The sequence below is a fragment of the Rhopilema esculentum genome, chromosome 20 (assembly GCF_057945365.1).
Source record: "Rhopilema esculentum isolate cy_ngs chromosome 20, ASM5794536v1, whole genome shotgun sequence".
Classification (NCBI taxonomy): Eukaryota; Metazoa; Cnidaria; class Scyphozoa; order Rhizostomeae; family Rhizostomatidae; genus Rhopilema; species Rhopilema esculentum.
This window is the reverse complement of record NC_142834.1, coordinates 5,657,640-5,672,524: the sequence shown is the minus strand read 5'-3', so window position 1 is coordinate 5,672,524 and position 14,885 is coordinate 5,657,640. Positions and strand designations below refer to the sequence as shown.

Below are 14,885 nucleotides of genomic sequence, written 5' to 3'. Positions count from 1 at the left end.
GTTATGGCCAAATTTTGGGTCAGGTTCATCGACTGTTTAACTATTCGAGTAGCTAACCTAAAGTACGTATCCTAAGGCAGAATTGTTTATTTGCAAATAAAGATCAAATTGAATCGTCATGCAATAGATGATTTTTGAATCGTCATGCAATAGATGTTCTTTTGATGGCTAGAACATACCACAGGCGGTTCCAAGGAGAGTATAGGGGGGGGGGGGGAGGTAAAATTTAAATTTGAAACTGGTGACACGATTTATTTTTTCCTCTGAATTTTTAATGTTCCCCGATTTTAGAGTTTAAACAGAATCCAGTTTCGAAGTTTCGTAAAAATTATATTTCCTCCACATCGAATGTCTTTTTTACCTATAATTTGAGGCCCCAATGATCTCAAAACAGTGTGCGGATATCAAGCTGCAGCCTCGTTTCCGGTATAAATATGTCGAATGAAAATGGCGGTCGTCCACATGGATCAACAACCAATTAAAACATTATTTCAAGGTAAGGAAAACAAAATATTATCACGGTTTTGTTTGAAAAAGCTTTCTATAAAAAGCAGTTCTTTTTCAGATGAAGGTTTAAAAAACCCCTAGCTTTATTTGTATGAGCCAGCAAAGAACGAAAAGCAAGGCTCAGTCTCTGTAATGTGGGGCAAATGCATTCGCTAGATCATTTCAGTGTGGCTAACTTTGCGTGCGGAAACTTGAATTTTCACACAAAATTTTGATTTTCAAAATTGTTCTGTAGGAGGCACCTTAGAATGTGCTTAAAGAATGGCCATTAAAAGTATCTATTATAGACACCCGCACCAGTTCAATAGGGATCATAGATGAGGCTTTTCCCAGAAAACTTCCTCTGAAACAATGTCATTCAGAAAACCACGAGATTTCCTGTCCTAGGGGTCTGCATAACTTTGGTACATAGCACATTGAATAAAAATTTAATTGCACAATTTATGCAACCAGTGGGCTTCAAATGATTTCATGATCTTCTTTGCTTTACATTCATCAAAAGCACTTTTAACGGTGTTCAGAATGTATTTTCACGCATTTAAAGGGTTTTCAAGCGAAAAAGAATTTTTATAAAGTTTTTGGATTCTTGAACTTTTTTGAAACGTCTGTGGTCACAGATATTTTTGAAAAATTACTCATGTTCTTCTTTCGAAATATGATCTAGAAATTCATCAAAAAAATTTCTAATGGTTTTGATAATGTATTTTTACACATTTCAAGATTTCTCAAATGACAATAAAATTTTGCAAAATTTTTGGATTCTTTTTATTTTTCTAAACAGGTCAGCAGTCATAGCTATATTTAAAAATGTTTGTGCTTCTTTATTTGAAAATATTTAATAGAAAACTCCCAAGAAGTGCTGTTAAGAACATATCATGAGGCTAATTCGGTTGTTTGGAGTTAAAGTTTTACCTTTATCAAACATTGCAATATCTTTAATCTTTTTGCAGGTCATAGTTTTTTAATGTTGATGAATTTTTTTTTCAGACATCACTTGGAAGATAACAGAAATGTCTTGAGAAAGCTAAATGGAGGTATTTTTTAGTTTTTTCTTACTTTAAGACCATGGACTTTATTTAGAAGTTTTTCAAATTTTTGAAGCTCTTTCACAAATTCACTGTCAGAAACATTTTCAAATGACTTGGTGCTTTGTTCCAAATTTTTCCTAGCAGTTTATCAAGAGCACTTCTAATGGTGTTTGGAATGTATTTTAACTCATTTGAAGGTGTTTGAAGTGAACAATTTTTTGTCACAGATTCTATGAAAAATTTCTTAGTTCCTTTTTCAAAATATTGTTTTTTTTATTTTGGTATCCGTCATTCCATTGGCTAACAATTTCATTCAATGAATTCAAACTATTTTTTTAGTTACATTCAAAATTGGATTCTAGGTAATAAATTGTACGCTTTCATCCAAGGATTTTAAAATCGTTATGAATTATACACTTGGTTAATGTTATCTTTTTGTTCAAGCAATCAGAGAATTTTTAGTAGTTTTTTTATTTTGGTAGCTGTCATTCTAGATTTAGGACACTTAGCTACCAATTTCTTTAAGAGAATTTCAAATATTTTTTAATCAGATCCAAAATTGTGTTAGTATGTAATGAATTGTGCTCTAGTTTAATTTTATCCCATCCTTCAAGTAGTCTGGGAAGATTTAGGTGTTTCATTTTTTGGTATCTGATATTCTTAAAATAAGACAATTGGTTACTAATTTCATACAGTGAACTTTTTTAATTAGATTCAAATTTGCATTCTACCTAGTGAATTGTGAGGTGGTTTAATCTTATCCTGTCCTACAAGCAGTCAGATAATTTTTAGGGGTACCTGTCATAGTTAAAATAAGACCATTATGTACAAACACCATGGTACACTCTCCTATGCCAAAAAGCCGAAAACGGTCTATCTTGTGGGACTGAATACGTTGTGAATCTGAGTTGGTTTCAACATCACTGCTATTTTTCAAAGCATCTTGAACATTTAGTAGTTCGGACATTTTGCCTTACTTTTAATGAATGTTTCATTAATTTTCATGCAAATAATACTTTGACAATTATCATGTAAGTAAGGTCAGAGAAAGAACTTATATTGGACAATTAAAGAACTATCCCTTAAACAGAGAGCATTGTATTCAATAGGACCCTGTTCTAATTTATCACAAATAGTCTAGTGGTTGATTTTAAAATAGACTTCCTTGGATAATAAAGCCAACAATGATGTTAAATTACTTTTCTAAGGTCTAATTTCTGTTCACACCTGCAAAGTATATTCCAGTACAAGGGGAAGTTGTTACCTGTTTGAAGGCTTTAGTATAGGGGTCTTAACTGGAATTTTACTCTAGAAAGTCAGAATTTCAGGAGATCTCAAGAGACATGTTTGAATTGGCAAACTGAAACCAGTGAGAACCAAACCCCCCATTACAATGTTTCAATGTAGGGTGCGCGAATGACGAGAATGATTACTAGAAAATCGATTAAAACCATCAAATAGCATTCTGCCTGTGGACATTAATTCTAAGAGTAAGGTTGTATTGAAAGGTAGAACAATTGCATCAATGATTGCATTTTCCAGCGAACTAGGATCAGTAAAATTCGAAAATTTATCCGCCTTCTGCGGTAACTATGGTGCCGCCTCAGGTATTATATTTCTTGGATTTGTTTACTGTGACACAAACAATAATTTGCAAACTACCATATTATTGAATGACGTCTTTTTATTACTCAGAAAAGTTTAGAATATTGAGAATATAGAAATATCACGGAAAGATCTACAAAGAACTTTCTTCATTTATGTCTTTGTTTTTTAGGGACATTTTATTATAAAAGCGAGTAACCCACATGAAATATTAATCCATAATCTCTGAATAGATGCTCTTTCTTGTTTGTTAAATTCATGTCCTTTCATAATCTAAATGTTTGTGCAACTGGGATTCCATGTTTTCTTTTCGATTGCCTAACCTCCTTGTCAGAAGGTCAAGTCCCTCCGTCGGGGAATTTCTAGCGCCACCACTGCCCTGAGACCCCTAGCACTAAACCCCAGTTCGGCGTCCATAATGTGTATTGCCGGTATGAAAATGAAAGTTTTTAATGATAAAAGCATATGGCTCTACGGGGCTGACTTCATCATACTTTTTTATACAACAAAGGAAAATTACAAAAATAAATGTTAAAACGTTTTCATTCCAAAAACTCTCAGCCAAGTACGAGATAAAAAGTCCTTGAAGGCTTTACAATACTTTTACTGAATTTTTTACCTCAAAAGAACAAGCAACGAACGCTTTCGTTTCGATCAATGACATGCCGATCTTTCCCTTGCTCGGCTTAAACCCCCCCCCCCCTCACCAACACCACACTGTAACAGGAATAGCCTCCTCTAATATGATTGGACAATTTAGTATCCGTAGTCTCGTTTTCGTGTTTAATTAAATGAATGAACCTATCATATTTTCTTAGCCCTTAATCATCTTTTGTTTGTATATTATTATTTAAGTGACTTATTTTACATGAAAAGGGAGTTGTTGCCGAAATGGCAAAAGCGTAACAAGAGCGTCTTTTTGTGCATCTCGATTCTTTGAGGGAAACCTCTCACAACACCTTCTCAGTGCTGGCTTTGTGCCTGCTCCAAACTTTCAAAGTTTGTCTAGAATTCAAGAATTCTTATTGAGCCACTCTGAAGGAGCGTTAAGAGATGCTTCCTCACTGCATATCTGTATTGGAATACACCTCTGAAGAAAATGCAATAATCTGCAAAGTACATTTACAACGAAGCTCATATCTCGTTAGGAGTACATTAAATGCCAAAAAATTCAGTGCCAAAAGTTTCGGTTTCCTAGATATTTTTTAAGTCTCTGTGTAAATCTCGATGAGAACCAGAATGAAGAGCCAGTATAGGCGTTGGTTCAACCCATAGACTCGAATTTCTTGGATGCAGAGGGCAAAAGAAAAGAAAGTGAAGATGAGCTGCATACCGCATAAGTTTATGTCAAAGGAGATGAAAAAAATGAAAATTGATACGCAAACAACATAAAAGATTATTTTTTTGCTATTTCGGAAGTTTAACGAAGTCAAACTAGATTTTTCTAGCGTTTGAAGATTTCGTTTGAAGAAAAAATTCCCGTTTCAAAATAATTCAGTGGGATTAATTTTTGATTGCCCTCAAACCACTCGATTTGTTTTAATATTCATGTTTTTCTTCCACGGAAGAGATTTACCTTCCCATCATGCTCGGGCACAGAGAGGTTATAGAGGCCCCTGGTGTAAAAAAGGGGAAGTGCGGATCACTTGCGAGCAAAAAGCGAGCAGAAAATCTGGTAGCCTGTGCTCCAGACCCTATCTGGCAATTACGCCCCTAAGATTTGCTTAAGATACATTTCAGAACGATTTCTCGCAGTAGTTTCGAGACGTTAAATGGTCGTCAATTATCCGACAAAAGCCCTAATTTTCTCACAAGATCGCTGATTGGGGGGGGGGGCATACCCTCCATAATTTCTGGCACTGAGGGATATTATTCAAACCAGCAACAGAAACAAATTAATTTCCAGCATGAAATTTGTCCCAAAAAATTTTCCAGACGACAGTTTGCAATTTTTCTCTACTTTTTTAACATTTTTCTCATTTCAACATACCAAACAAATTACTTTAGAAATTCATGGTCCCAAGAAGGGGTTTTGTTTTACAATTGTTTCTGTTTTCCGTTTGAATTTTGAAAATCCACTGGTTACAGGAAATTACTGGAAAACAATTTTTTCTCGCAGGAGGTTTTTGTCAAATACGACGGCTATAGTCTTTAACGGAGATAACGTCTTTGATTCTAATTTTGTATTCATGTATCCCCTGCTTTTCTTCACCATCCCAGTTTTACTTTATTGAAGAATTTTGGTATCAAATATTCCATTCTCTTTTCACAGGGCACATTATATCTATAAATGAATAGCCATCTGTAATTGTGTATCTTTAAAATAAACTTTGCCGAAATTCTTGACCCAAAAAAAGTAATCTGAGCACCCCTTACTAAGTATAATACGAGCATCGTCTCCCTTTTGGTAAAAGAGGCCCAATAATTGTAATTAAAAGCTCTTTGCTGATCACCAGCAAAGGCTTCTGGCTTGATAACCCTTTCAATAAAAGTTTTTTAAAAAGTCATTTCATATTCTCTTGCATAAAAAAGGGGAAAAAGGTAGCCACCTAACAATTTCTAAAATGCACTTAGCACCAAGCATTGAGTTGGTTGCGCTAGGCTTTCGCATATTGAACCTTCCTGAAACCATTCGATTTTGTTATTAATTTCTACCTGTTTATGTTGCATAAGCTTTACTTTTAACTGAGCTCATGAACTAAACTCCCCCCTCCCCCCTGGCCCTCCAATTATGTCTACCCTGCTACGTGGTATTGACTTTACTGTATTTCCATTATCCTTGTAAAAACTATGGTTTTCAGCATGCTACATAGTCCCTAAGAATTCGATTTTCAAATAGCCCCTGGACCTGAAACCTTTGAGAAATGGAACACGTGATGGAAGTCTTTGTTCTGAGTCTTCATCATTCCTGTAAAATAATGGGTAATATATTATTAATGCATTAAAACTATTGGCTTTTGGTGTCAATATATAATGTGTATCTCAATTAGCCATATTCTTAGAAAAGCATTTTACACTACTGACTGTGCGATTCTGCTGTAAAAGTTAGAAGCATATGGCACCTGAGAACAAAGAATCCCTGAGAACAGAGAACAAAGAGTACCCTGACTGGGGTCTTGTTCCAAGTTTTTAAAACTACAACCAGAAATAAAATGCCTGCCCTTTTTTCTCCAACTTTCTGGGTGTTTGTCCAAAAGGGACCACAGTTGGCAAATAGAGAAGGAGAGTCACATGGCACATTACAGAAAACAGTTCAAACCCCAGCCCAGATATCAAAACCCTTTTTCTTCGTAAAAACTCTCAAAATATGAATTCTGTTGCAGATCATAATACTTGGTTACGGAAAATTGTGTATGAATGACGAGGGGCATGGTAAGTGCTATTTTGTTCACTTTTTAAGAAAATACCTGCTTTGTCTTCCTAATCTAAACATTTGATTCTATTCTTTTTATTTTTCTTTTTTAATACTTTAGAGCATTATTTTTTGTTCTGCCCCCGTCCTCTTTTCGTTAAATTAATCCTTGATTATCTTCTTTTGAAAGTCCTTCTTTAAATCCATTAAATCTTTTTATTTTTCTTTTTTTCTCTTTAATACTTTAGAGCATTATTTGCTGTGCTGCCCCCGTCCTCTTTTCGTTAAATAAATCCTTGATAATCCCCACTTTAAACTCCTTCTTTAAATCCATTAAATCTTTTTTTTTTCTTTTTTTCTCTTTGATACTTTAGAGCATTATTGGTTGTTCTGCCCCCGTCCTCTTTTCGTTAAATAAATCCTTGATAATCCCCACTTTAAACTCCTTCTTTAAATCCATTAAATCTTTTTATTTTTCTTTTTTTCTCTTTGATACTTTAGAGCATTATTTGTTGTTCTGCCCCCGTCCTCTTTTCGTTAAATTAATCCTTGATAATCCTCACTTAAAACTCCTTCTTTAAATCCATTAAATCTTTTTTTTTCTTTTTTTCTCTTTGATACTTTAGAGCATTATTTATTGTTCTGCCCCCGTCCTCTTTTCGTTAAATTAATCCTTGATAATCCTCACTTAAAACTCCTTCTTTCAATCCATTAAATCTTTTTATTTTTCTTTTTTTCTCTTTGATACTTTAGCGCATTATTTGTTGTTCTGCCCCCGTCCTCTTTTCGTTAAATTAATCCTTCATACTCCTCACTTGAAACTCCTTCTTTCAATCCTTTAAATCTTTTTATTTTTCTTTTTTTCTCTTTGATACTTTAGAGCATTATTTGTTGTGCTGCCCCCGTCCTCTTTTCGTTAAATTAATCCTTGATAATCCTCACTTAAAACTCCTTCTTTAAATCCATTCAATCTTTTTATTTTTCTTTTTTTCTCTTTAATACTTTAGAGCATTATTTGTTGTGCTGCCCCCGTCCTCTTTTCGTTAAATTAATCCTTGATAATCCTCACTTGAAACTCCTTCTTACACTTGAAAATCCATTAAATCTTTTTATTTTTCTTTTTTCTCTTTAATACTTTAGCGCATTATTTGTTGTTCTGCCCCCGTCCTCTTTTCGTTGAATTAATCCTTCATACTCCTCACTTGAAACTCCTTCTTTCAATCCTTTAAATTTTTTTTTTTCTTTTTTTCTCTTTGATACTTTAGAGCATTATTTGTTGTTCTGCCCCTGTCCTCTTTTCGTTAAATTAATCCTTGATAATCCTCACTTGAAACTCCTTCTTTCAAGCCATTAAATCTTTTTATTTTTCTTTTTTTCTCTTTGATACTTTAGAGCATTATTTGTTGTTCTGCCCCTGTCCTCTTTTCGTTAAATTAATCCTTGATAATCCTCACTTGAAACTCTTTCTTTCAAGCCATTAAATCTTTTTATTTTTCTTTTTTTATCTTTAATACTTTAGAGCATTATTTGTTGTGCTGCCCCCGTCCTCTTTTCGTTAAATTAATCCTTGATAATCCTCACTTAAAACTCCTTCTTTCAATCCATTAAATCTTTTTATTTTTCTTTTTTTCTCTTTAATACTTTAGAGCATTATTTGTTGTTCTGCCCCCGTCCTCTTTTTGTTAAATTAATCCTTGATAATCCTCACTTAAAACTCCTTCTTTCAATCCATTAAATCTTTTTTTTTCTTTTTTTCTCTTTGATACTTTAGAACATTATTTGTTGTGCTGCCCCTGTCCTCTTTTCGTTAAATTAATCCTTGATAATCCTCACTTAAAACTCCTTCTTTCAATCCATTAAATCTTTTTTTTTCTTTTTTTCTCTTTGATACTTTAGCGCATTATTTGTTGTTCTGCCCCTGTCCTCTTTTCGTTAAATTAATCCTTGATAATCCTCACTTAAAACTCCTTCTTTAAATCCTTGAAATCTTTTTATTTTTCTTTTTTTCTCTTTGATACTTTAGCGCATTATTTGTTGTTCTGCCCCCGTCCTCTTTTCGTTAAATTAATCCTTGATAATCCTCACTTAAAACTCCTTCTTTCAAGCCATTAAATCTTTTTATTTTTCTTTTTTTCTCTTTAATACTTTAGAGCATTATTTGTTGTGCTGCCCCTGTCCTCTTTTCGTTAAATTAATCCTTGATAATCCTCACTTAAAACTCCTTCTTTCAATCCATTAAATCTTTTTTTTTCTTTTTTTCTCTTTGATACTTTAGCGCATTATTTGTTGTTTTGCCCCTGTCCTCTTTTCGTTAAATTAATCCTTGATAATCCTCACTTGAAACTCCTTCTTTAAATCCATTAAATCTTTTTTTTTCTTTTTTTCTCTTTGATACTTTAGAACATTATTTGTTGTGCTGCCCCTGTCCTCTTTTCGTTAAATTAATCCTTGATAATCCTCACTTAAAACTCCTTCTTTCAATCCATTAAATCTTTTTTTTTCTTTTTTTCTCTTTGATACTTTAGAGCATTATTTGTTGTTCTGCCCCCGTCCTCTTTTCGTTAAATTAATCCTTGATAATCCTCACTTAAAACTCCTTCTTTCAATCCATTAAATCTTTTTATTTTTCTTTTTTTCTCTTTGATACTTTAGAGCATTATTTGTTGTGCTGCCCCCGTCCTCTTTTCGTTAAATTAATCCTTGATAATCCTCACTTAAAACTCCTTCTTTCAATCCATTAAATCTTTTTTTTCTTTTTTTCTCTTTGATACTTTAGCGCATTATTTGTTGTTCTGCCCCCGTCCTCTTTTCGTTAAATTAATCCTTGATAATCCTCACTTAAAACTCCTTCTTTCAATCCATTAAATCTTTTTTTTTCTTTTTTTCTCTTTGATACTTTAGCGCATTATTTGTTGTTCTGCCCCCGTCCTTTTTTCGTTAAATTAATCCTTGATAATCCTCACTTAAAACTCCTTCTTTCAAGCCATTAAATCTTTTTATTTTTCTTTTTTTCTCTTTAATACTTTAGAGCATTATTTGTTGTTCTGCCCCTGTCCTCTTTTCGTTAAATTAATCCTTGATAATCCTCACTTGAAACTCCTTCTTACACTTGAAAATCCATTAAATCTTTTTATTTTTCTTTTTTCTCTTTAATACTTTAGCGCATTATTTGTTGTTCTGCCCCCGTCCTCTTTTCGTTGAATTAATCCTTCATACTCCTCACTTGAAACTCCTTCTTTCAATCCTTTAAATTTTTTTTTTTCTTTTTTTCTCTTTGATACTTTAGAGCATTATTTGTTGTTCTGCCCCTGTCCTCTTTTCGTTAAATTAATCCTTGATAATCCTCACTTGAAACTCCTTCTTTCAAGCCATTAAATCTTTTTATTTTTCTTTTTTTCTCTTTGATACTTTAGAGCATTATTTGTTGTTCTGCCCCTGTCCTCTTTTCGTTAAATTAATCCTTGATAATCCTCACTTGAAACTCTTTCTTTCAAGCCATTAAATCTTTTTATTTTTCTTTTTTTATCTTTAATACTTTAGAGCATTATTTGTTGTGCTGCCCCCGTCCTCTTTTCGTTAAATTAATCCTTGATAATCCTCACTTAAAACTCCTTCTTTCAATCCATTAAATCTTTTTATTTTTCTTTTTTTCTCTTTAATACTTTAGAGCATTATTTGTTGTTCTGCCCCCGTCCTCTTTTTGTTAAATTAATCCTTGATAATCCTCACTTAAAACTCCTTCTTTAAATCCATTAAATCTTTTTATTTTTCTTTTTTTCTCTTTGATACTTTAGAGCATTATTTGTTGTTCTGCCCCTGCCCTCTTTTCGTTAAATTAATCCTTGATAATCCTCACTTAAAACTCCTTCTTTCAATCCATTAAATCTTTTTTTTTCTTTTTTTCTCTTTGATACTTTAGCGCATTATTTGTTGTTCTGCCCCCGTCCTCTTTTCGTTAAATTAATCCTTGATAATCCTCACTTAAAACTCCTTCTTTCAAGCCATTAAATCTTTTTATTTTTCTTTTTTTCTCTTTAATACTTTAGAGCATTATTTGTTGTGCTGCCCCTGTCCTCTTTTCGTTAAATTAATCCTTGATAATCCTCACTTAAAACTCCTTCTTTCAAGCCATTAAATCTTTTTATTTTTCTTTTTTTCTCTTTAATACTTTAGAGCATTATTTGTTGTTCTTCCCCTGTCCTCTTTTCGTTAAATTAATCCTTGATGATACTCACTTGAAACTCCTTCTTTCAATCCATTAAATCTTTTTATTTTTCTTTTTTTCTCTTTGATACTTTAGCGCATTATTTGTTGTTCTGCCCCCGTCCTCTTTTCGTTAAATTAATCCTTGATGATACTCACTTGAAACTCCTTCTTTCAATCCATTAAATCTTTTTATTTTTCTTTTTTTCTCTTTGATACTTTAGCGCATTATTTGTTGTTCTGCCCCTGTCCTCTTTTCGTTAAATTAATCCTTGATAATCCTCACTTGAAACTCCTTCTTACACTTGAAAATCCATTCAATCTTTTTATTTTTCTTTTTTTCTCTTTAATACTTTAGAGCATTATTTGTTGTGCTGTCCCTGTCCTCTTTTCGTTAAATTAATCCTTGATAATCCTCACTTAAAACTCCTTCTTTCAATCCATTAAATCTTTTTATTTTTCTTTTTTTCTCTTTAATACTTTAGAGCATTATTTGTTGTTCTGCCCCCGTCCTCTTTTCGTTAAATTAATCCTTGATAATCCTCACTTAAAACTCCTTCTTTCAAGCCATTAAATCTTTTTATTTTTCTTTTTTTCTCTTTAATACTTTAGAGCATTATTTGTTGTGCTGCCCCTGTCCTCTTTTCGTTAAATTAATCCTTGATAATCCTCACTTAAAACTCCTTCTTTCAATCCATTAAATCTTTTTTTTTCTTTTTTTCTCTTTGATACTTTAGCGCATTATTTGTTGTTCTGCCCCTGCCCTCTTTTCGTTAAATTAATCCTTGATAATCCTCACTTAAAACTCCTTCTTTCAAGCCATTAAATCTTTTTATTTTTCTTTTTTTCTCTTTAATACTTTAGAGCATTATTTGTTGTGCTGCCCCTGTCCTCTTTTCGTTAAATTAATCCTTGATAATCCTCACTTAAAACTCCTTCTTTCAATCCATTAAATCTTTTTATTTTTCTTTTTTTCTCTTTGATACTTTAGAGCATTATTTGTTGTTCTGCCCCTGTCCTCTTTTCGTTAAATTAATCCTTGATAATCCTCACTTAAAACTCCTTCTTTCAATCCATTAAATCTTTTTATTTTTCTTTTTTTCTCTTTGATACTTTAGAGCATTATTTGTTGTGCTGCCCCTGTCCTCTTTTCGTTAAATTAATCCTTGATAATCCTCACTTAAAACTCCTTCTTTCAATCCATTAAATCTTTTTATTTTTCTTTTTTTCTCTTTGATACTTTAGAGCATTATTTGTTGTGCTGCCCCTGTCCTCTTTTCGTTAAATTAATCCTTGATAATCCTCACTTAAAACTCCCTCTTTCAATCCATTAAATCTTTTTATTTTTCTTTTTTTCTCTTTAATACTTTAGAGCATTATTTGTTGTGCTGCCCCTGTCCTCTTTTCGTTAAATTAATCCTTGATAATCCTCACTTAAAACTCCTTCTTTCAATCCATTAAATCTTTTTTTTTCTTTTTTTCTCTTTGATACTTTAGCGCATTATTTGTTGTTCTGCCCCTGCCCTCTTTTCGTTAAATTAATCCTTGATAATCCTCACTTGAAACTCCTTCTTTAAATCCATTAAATCTTTTTATTTTTCTTTTTTTCTCTTTGATACTTTAGAGCATTATTTGTTGTGCTGCCCCCGTCCTCTTTTCGTTAAATTAATCCTTGATAATCCTCACTTAAAACTCCTTCTTTCAAGCCATTAAATCTTTTTATTTTTCTTTTTTTCTCTTTAATACTTTAGAGCATTATTTGTTGTTCTGCCCCTGTCCTCTTTTCGTTAAATTAATCCTTGATAATCCTCACTTAAAACTCCTTCTTTCAATCCATTAAATCTTTTTTTTTCTTTTTTTCTCTTTGATACTTTAGCGCATTATTTGTTGTTCTGCCCCTGCCCTCTTTTCGTTAAATTAATCCTTGATAATCCTCACTTAAAACTCCTTCTTTCAAGCCATTAAATCTTTTTATTTTTCTTTTTTTCTCTTTAATACTTTAGAGCATTATTTGTTGTTCTGCCCCTGTCCTCTTTTCGTTAAATTAATCCTTGATAATCCTCACTTAAAACTCCTTCTTTCAATCCATTAAATCTTTTTTTTTCTTTTTTTCTCTTTGATACTTTAGCGCATTATTTGTTGTTCTGCCCCTGCCCTCTTTTCGTTAAATTAATCCTTGATAATCCTCACTTAAAACTCCTTCTTTCAAGCCATTAAATCTTTTTATTTTTCTTTTTTTCTCTTTAATACTTTAGAGCATTATTTGTTGTTCTGCCCCTGTCCTCTTTTCGTTAAATTAATCCTTGATAATCCTCACTTAAAACTCCTTCTTTCAATCCATTAAATCTTTTTATTTTTCTTTTTTTCTCTTTGATACTTTAGAGCATTATTTGTTGTTCTGCCCCTGTCCTCTTTTCGTTAAATTAATCCTTGATAATCCTCACTTAAAACTCCTTCTTTCAATCCATTAAATCTTTTTTTTTCTTTTTTTCTCTTTGATACTTTAGCGCATTATTTGTTGTTCTGCCCCTGCCCTCTTTTCGTTAAATTAATCCTTGATAATCCTCACTTAAAACTCCTTCTTTCAAGCCATTAAATCTTTTTATTTTTCTTTTTTTCTCTTTAATACTTTAGAGCATTATTTGTTGTGCTGCCCCTGTCCTCTTTTCGTTAAATTAATCCTTGATAATCCTCACTTAAAACTCCTTCTTTCAATCCATTAAATCTTTTTATTTTTCTTTTTTTCTCTTTAATACTTTAGCGCATTATTTGTTGTGCTGCCCCTGTCCTCTTTTCGTTAAATTAATCCTTGATAATCCTCACTTAAAACTCCTTCTTTCAATCCATTAAATCTTTTTATTTTTCTTTTTTTCTCTTTGATACTTTAGAGCATTATTTGTTGTTCTGCCCCTGTCCTCTTTTCGTTAAATTAATCCTTGATGATACTCACTTAAAACTCCTTCTTTCAATCCATTAAATCTTTTTTTTTCTTTTTTTCTCTTTGATACTTTAGCGCATTATTTGTTGTTCTGCCCCCGTCCTCTTTTCGTTAAATTAATCCTTGATAATCCTCACTTAAAACTCCTTCTTTCAAGCCATTAAATCTTTTTATTTTTCTTTTTTTCTCTTTAATACTTTAGAGCATTATTTGTTGTGCTGCCCCTGTCCTCTTTTCGTTAAATTAATCCTTGATAATCCTCACTTAAAACTCCTTCTTTCAATCCATTAAATCTTTTTTTTTCTTTTTTTCTCTTTGATACTTTAGCGCATTATTTGTTGTGCTGCCCCCGTCCTCTTTTCGTTAAATTAATCCTTGATAATCCTCACTTAAAACTCCTTCTTTCAATCCAATAAATCTTTTTATTTTTCTTTTTTTCTCTTTAATACTTTAGAGCATTATTTGTTGTTCTGCCCCCGTCCTCTTTTCGTTAAATTAATCCTTGATAATCCTCACTTAAAACTCCTTCTTTCAATCCATTAAATCTTTTTTTTTCTTTTTTTCTCTTTAATACTTTAGAGCATTATTTGTTGTTCTGCCCCCGTCCTCTTTTCGTTACATTAATCCTTGATTGTCTTCTTTTGAAAGTCCTTCTTTAAATCCATTAAATCTTTTTATTTTTCTTTTTTTCTCTTTGATACTTTAGAGCATTATTTGTTGTGCTGCCCCCGTCCTCTTTTCGTTAAATTAATCCTTGATAATCCTCACTTGAAACTCCTTCTTTCAAGCCATTAAATCTTTTTATTTTTCTTCTTTTCTCTTTAATACTTTAGAGCATTATTTGTTGTGCTGCCCCCGTCCTCTTTTCGTTAAATTAATCCTTGATAATCCTCACTTGAAACTCCTTCTTTAAATCCATTAAATCTTTTTATTTTTCTTTTTTTCTCTTTAATACTTTAGAGCATTATTTGTTGTGCTGCCCCCGTCCTCTTTTCGTTAAATTAATCCTTGATAATCCTCACTTGAAACTCCTTCTTTAAATCCATTAAATCTTTTTATTTTTCTTTTTTTCTCTTTGATACTTTAGCGCATTATTTGTTGTTCTGCCCCTGTCCTCTTTTCGTTAAATTAATCCTTGATAATCCTCACTTAAAACTCCTTCTTTCAATCCATTAAATCTTTTTATTTTTCTTTTTTTCTCTTTGATACTTTAGCGCATTATTTGTTGTGCTGCCCCTGTCCTCTTTTCGTT

At 32.2% G+C, this 14,885-nt stretch overlaps 1 protein-coding gene across 6 annotated transcripts in view; it reads left to right on the top strand.

Moving 5' to 3' along the window:
- The first annotated feature begins 217 nt into the window (after positions 1–217).
- The window catches only part of LOC135687879 (uncharacterized), a 79,032-nt gene continuing 64,364 nt past the window's right edge, over positions 218–14,885 (top strand). For 4 of the 6 annotated variants that reach the window (XR_016144997.1, XR_016144996.1, XM_089114319.1 and 1 more), the window contains exons 1-3: positions 218–496; positions 1,495–1,541; positions 6,464–6,512. Coding sequence is in view for 3 of the 6 variants with exons in the window: in XM_089114319.1 (XP_088970445.1) it covers positions 6,498–6,512 (15 nt within the window). In the remaining 3 variants the exon portion in view is untranslated. The remainder of the gene's footprint in view (positions 497–1,494; positions 1,542–6,463; positions 6,513–14,885) is intronic. The other 2 variants (XR_016144998.1, XM_089114321.1) reach the window with 1 other exon arrangement.